Source organism: Herpailurus yagouaroundi, unplaced genomic scaffold (assembly GCF_014898765.1).
Source record: "Herpailurus yagouaroundi ecotype Mexico unplaced genomic scaffold, PumYag 63856, whole genome shotgun sequence".
Lineage (NCBI taxonomy): Eukaryota > Metazoa > Chordata > Mammalia > Carnivora > Felidae > Herpailurus > Herpailurus yagouaroundi.
Window position 1 is genome coordinate 1 of NW_024417293.1, and position 5,017 is coordinate 5,017.

General features: G+C 38.0%; 1 protein-coding gene across 1 annotated transcript; it reads left to right on the plus strand.

Moving 5' to 3' along the window:
- Positions 1–3: 3 nt before the first annotated feature.
- On the plus strand, positions 4–5,011 carry LOC121024353 (dnaJ homolog subfamily A member 1-like; the record flags this gene model as incomplete). Its single annotated transcript, XM_040466590.1, has 5 exons — positions 4–46; positions 1,802–1,916; positions 3,353–3,468; positions 3,761–3,861; positions 4,973–5,011. Coding segments are annotated over 5 exons (414 nt in total), but the record flags the coding sequence as incomplete, so codon positions are not given.
- Between the last annotated feature and the right edge of the window lie 6 nt (positions 5,012–5,017).

Genomic DNA, 5,017 nt, shown 5'->3' on the forward strand with positions numbered 1-5,017 from the left:
AAGATAGTTCGAGAAAAGAAGATTCTAGAAGTTCATATTGACAAAGGTGAGTTCTGAGTCACTTTCTTATTTTGATAGAACACTGATACCAGCAAATGATTGAATAGTGTTCTAAACTTAATTTTCTTCTATTAAATCATTAGATCTTCCACTTGTAACTGAAATAACGATTTCTTTGGGAACTGCTAGATTAAAGGATATGCCTTTTTTTTTTTTTTTTTTTGGTAAAGATTTTAAGTATTCTCTACACTTACCAGTGGGGCTCAAACTTGACAACCCTAAGATTGAGTCATGGGTTCCACTGACTGAACCAGCCAGGCACTCCAGGATGTGCCTTCTTTTAAGGATGGGGTGTTTAGGTAAAGAATTCAGGGGGTCTCCTATTTTCTTGAAATTGTTCTAAACTAATGAACATGTTTTAACTGGTAAACAAGAACTTATGAACATGTAGCAATGTCTTTCAGACATGGCTAATTTAAAATGAAACTATTACATAATGTGCATACTAATACGGAATTGTCGATCATATGAACCTCATTCCATATTACTACGTAAATCTGCATTAACTTAAGCCTCTGTAATGTTTTGTGTGATTTATGGTACTGCCCTCCTTTCACTTTTCCTTTCTCAGTTGGTCCATGTGTAGTCAGGTTTGGATTTTTTTGCTTTGATAGAACATCCCTTTTGCTACCAACAGTGTTTTTAGGAGAGCATTAGTTGTAAGTGAAACCATATTTGCTGCTTTTATCCATGCTTTTTACAGTAGTGGAACATCGAGCAAAACCAAGTACAGTTGAATTGCTTCACTGCTGTAACAAGACAGCAACTTGGCCTCAAGAATAAAGACAAACTGTTCGTTTTCTCCTATGTAATACTGGTATTGTGGTTTAAGTTCTTAGTTTTTTAGAGATACATCCTCACATATTTAGATTTTGCTTCAAAAAGGGATTGGGGGAAGGGTGTCTGAGTGGCTCAGTCAGTTAAGCATCCGTTTTCCTTCAGGTCATGATCTCTTACAGTTCGAATCATGAGTTCGAGCCCCATGTCCCCGCATCTGGCTCTGCTGACAGCTCAGAGCCAGGAGCCTGCTTCAGATTCTGTGTCTCCCTCTCTCTCTGCCCCCTCCCCTGCTCATGTTCTGTCTCAAAAATAAGCACTGAAAAGATTTTTTTTTTTAATGGAGGGGGGAACATGGGTGAAGGTACTATAATACATGAAGGATTAGTCATGAAATGATCTGCTGGATCTAGTTTGATGGATATTCATTACAGTTTTGGCTACATAATAGGGGTTTCATATCTTTCATAATATGTAAAACAGTGGCTCTTGTTTGGGTCCCCTCAGTGATTGGTTCAGGAGACAAGCTGGATATAAGTAATGTTTATTGTTAATTATTATGGTTATGTTTGCCAGTTAACTGATTTGGTGGCAGCATGGGCCTTTTTATTTAATCCTCGAAACAGTCCTGATGAGGTAGGTGTCTGGGAAAGTTGGTATTTATTTTGGAATGTTATGCAACTTGCTTCCCTAGGGTAATCCAGCTAGCAGTAAATAGCAGCTCTGAGATTTGGAGCCTCACGTAGGTTTGCGTCTGTGGTTTGTGTTCTCCCCTATGATCACTTTCTTCAGTAAGAAATTGATTGAATCATGTGGGCATTCTTAGTCATTTCCGTAAATTTAGCATCCACAAAGACTTGAGCATTTTTTTCAGGCATACACAAACATGCACCAATTTCTTAATAAAGATTCTGACATTAGTTGGATGTTAAATAAGAATGTAAAACTAATCTTTTGTTTTTAGGCATGAAAGATGGCCAGAAGATAACATTCCATGGTGAAGGAGACCAAGAACCTGGACTGGAACCAGGAGATATTATCATTGTTTTAGATCAGAAGGACCATGCTGTTTTTACTAGGTAAAAACTTACCAATTACTCAAACTGACAGATTGCATTTTTTTAAATGTGCTTTTCATTACTCTAAAAACTTACTGGAAATACTGTAGAAAAGTGTAGTAGAGTTAGGTTATATGTGGTATCTTTTCTAAAAGGCTGTTAGCCATTGTTTCAGTAGGCTACAAACAAAGATCAGATTTTGGTTTTTGGGTAAATTTAGGTAAGTCGTTACCTAAAGGATATGCTTTTTTTAAAGAAGTGTTTTGTATGAATATAAATAGTCTTTGTGTAAGCAGTTAATTTGAAATGACCTAAACCTTTTGCCCCTTTTAGTCCAGAGTTTGTGGTAAGTTGAGTTGCTTTTAATTGTAAATAAATGTATAGAAACTTCTCTGTAGAAAACTAAATTAGTATATAAATTGAGGTCTGTTGCTGTGAAATGATACTGTTTATGCTCTTACAGTTAAGAATAAGGATTTGTTAACCCATGTGTTAAATATATAGCCATTGCTAATTTAAAGCTTTGGACGAGAGTAGGGATCCTATAAATCTGTTGGGAATGACATCCGAAGGAACTGGTTTTGAGTTAGTGAAAAAGAACATTCCTATAAGTGTCTTAAATAATGGGAAATGCTATCAAAGTCAGGATTTTGATGGGGTCATTTGAGGTGAATCTACTAGTTTTGTTTTTGTTTGTTTAATGCTTGCTTTTGAGAGAGAGGGGGAAACAATCCTAAGCAGGGTCTGTGCTGTCACCACAGAGCCCGATGTGGGGCTCGAACTCAGGAACTGTTGACCTGAGCTGAACTCAAGAGTCCGATGCTTAACCAACAGAGCCACCCAGGCACCCCTGAATCTACAAGTTTTATTTGGAGAGTACTCTGTGGATAAGTTATTTTACTAATATGAACTGGAAAAGAAAGTCTAAGCACAAGGAGGAAGTGGGCTATACAAAATACAAAAAGTATTTCATAATATGCAAAGCACTATATTAGTAATTCATGTAGGTCAGTAAAAAATTCTTTTATCATTTGGAATTGGTCATCCCCATTATTTAATTTCACAGAACCTAAATCCAGGACCCAGTTGGGAGTCTATTCTGCCTCACACTATGTCCTTTCCTTTTTAATATCAGCACTTTTTCTTTTTTAAGCTGCACTGTTGTGGGAAAATTTTTTTCCCCTTGTTAAGAAACCAGATTTAAAATTAGGTAATGGGGATGGTAAGTAGTAGAGGCTACCTAGAATGCGTGGAAGGATTCTAAATTCTTACCCAGGAAATGGTTGGCAGGGTTGCTGTTTCTAGATCACAGCTGTTTTGAGAATTGGGAGAGAAAGGACTTTTTTGTGAAAGATACCCTTGCTTGCTGTTAAGAAAACGGATTTGCCTGTTGTGGTACTTCTAATCACGGGTGATTTGAGAGAATTGAGTGTATGTCATATTTATGTTGATAACAGGCGAGGAGAGGATCTTTTCATGTGTATGGACATACAGCTGGTTGAAGCACTGTGCGGCTTTCAAAAGCCAATATCTACTCTAGACAACAGAACCATTGTCATTACCTCTCATCCAGGTATGATAACTTAGATGAGCTTGTCTGTTACAGTATTTTGGCTGTCTGCTGCTAGCTAATATATAGGCACTGAGAAAACTAGTATAATTACTTGTTCAATTAAGTCTCTCCCTGAGCTGAGCTGAAATTGTATGGTAATTGGGTTTCTTAAGGAAGCCCCTAAAAACTGAAAGGTAATTGGATTGCTTCACATATATTTATTCCTGTCAGTGAGCTAGGACATTCCTCTTTATTTTCCCCGCCTCATAAAAATGTGACTGTATTTAATAAAACTTGGCTTCTATGTTTTTAGGTCAGATTGTCAAGCATGGAGATATCAAGTGTGTGCTGAATGAAGGCATGCCAATTTATCGTAGACCATACGAAAAGGGTCGCCTAATCATCGAATTTAAGGTAAGCTATAAAGTAGCCTGGGAAGGGGCGCCTGGGTGGCGCAGTCGGTTAAGCGTCCGACTTCAGCCAGGTCACGATCTCGTGGTCCGGGAGTTCGAGCCCCGCGTCGGGCTCTGGGCTGATGGCTCAGAGCCTGGAGCCTGTTTCCGATTCTGTGTCTCCCTCTCTCTCTGCCCCTCCCCTGTTCATGCTCCGTCTCTCTCTGTCCCAAAAATAAATAAACGTTGAAAAAAAAAAAATTAAAAAAAAAAAAAAGTAGCCTGGGAATACTGGACAATGATTAGCTTATTAAAATATAACAGAATTACATTTCTGGATGGTAAAGCACATTATAGTCTCTTGTTCAGGAAGAAATGAGCTAATACAGGCTATAATTAGGATCTTATATTTAGTTCAGCAGAAGTAGTTAGCCATTGTGAGTTTTTGGCAAAATACTATAGTGCTTGGTTACTAGGATGGTTCATAAAGCAACCCCCAACCATTTTTTTTCAATCTTAAATTGGCCCTTGACCAACAAATACAGCTTTTATTAAAAACATTTTTAGGGTTGCCTGGGTGGCTTGGTCAGTTGTGTCCGACTTCAGCTCAGATCATGATGTCGCGGTTCATTGGTCGAGCCCCATATTAGGCTCTGCTGACAGCTCAGCCTGAAGCCTGCTTCGGATTCTGTCTCCCTGTCTCTCTGCCCCTCCCCTACTCATGCTCTGTCTCAAAAGTATACTTTTTAAGAAATTTAAAAAACATTTTTGGGAAAAGGAGGACTGCTTTTGTGAGGATGAATAGCTTTGTTTAAATTCTGTTACAAGGAATTAGTATGTTTTAGTGTGGGTTCTTACATTGGCTGAATAGAACCATAATCATCACAGTGCAGTTTACTCCGATGAGGGTTTTTTTGTTTTTTTTTTAATGCCTTAAATTCTAGTTAAGGCTATACTAGCTAGATGTTTTTGTGCCTTTTAGAACATGTGTTCTAACTTGGGATTGGCAGATTCACCAAAAGGTAATGTTCTCAAGTGTTTTTCTGGGGAAAATGGGTCAATGGTAATGTCTAAGGAGCTACTCGGTTAAGTAAATCAAATGGAACTTACAGTGGAGATTTTTTTTTTTATAGGTAAACTTCCCTGAGAATGGCTTTCTCTCTCCTGATAAACTGTCT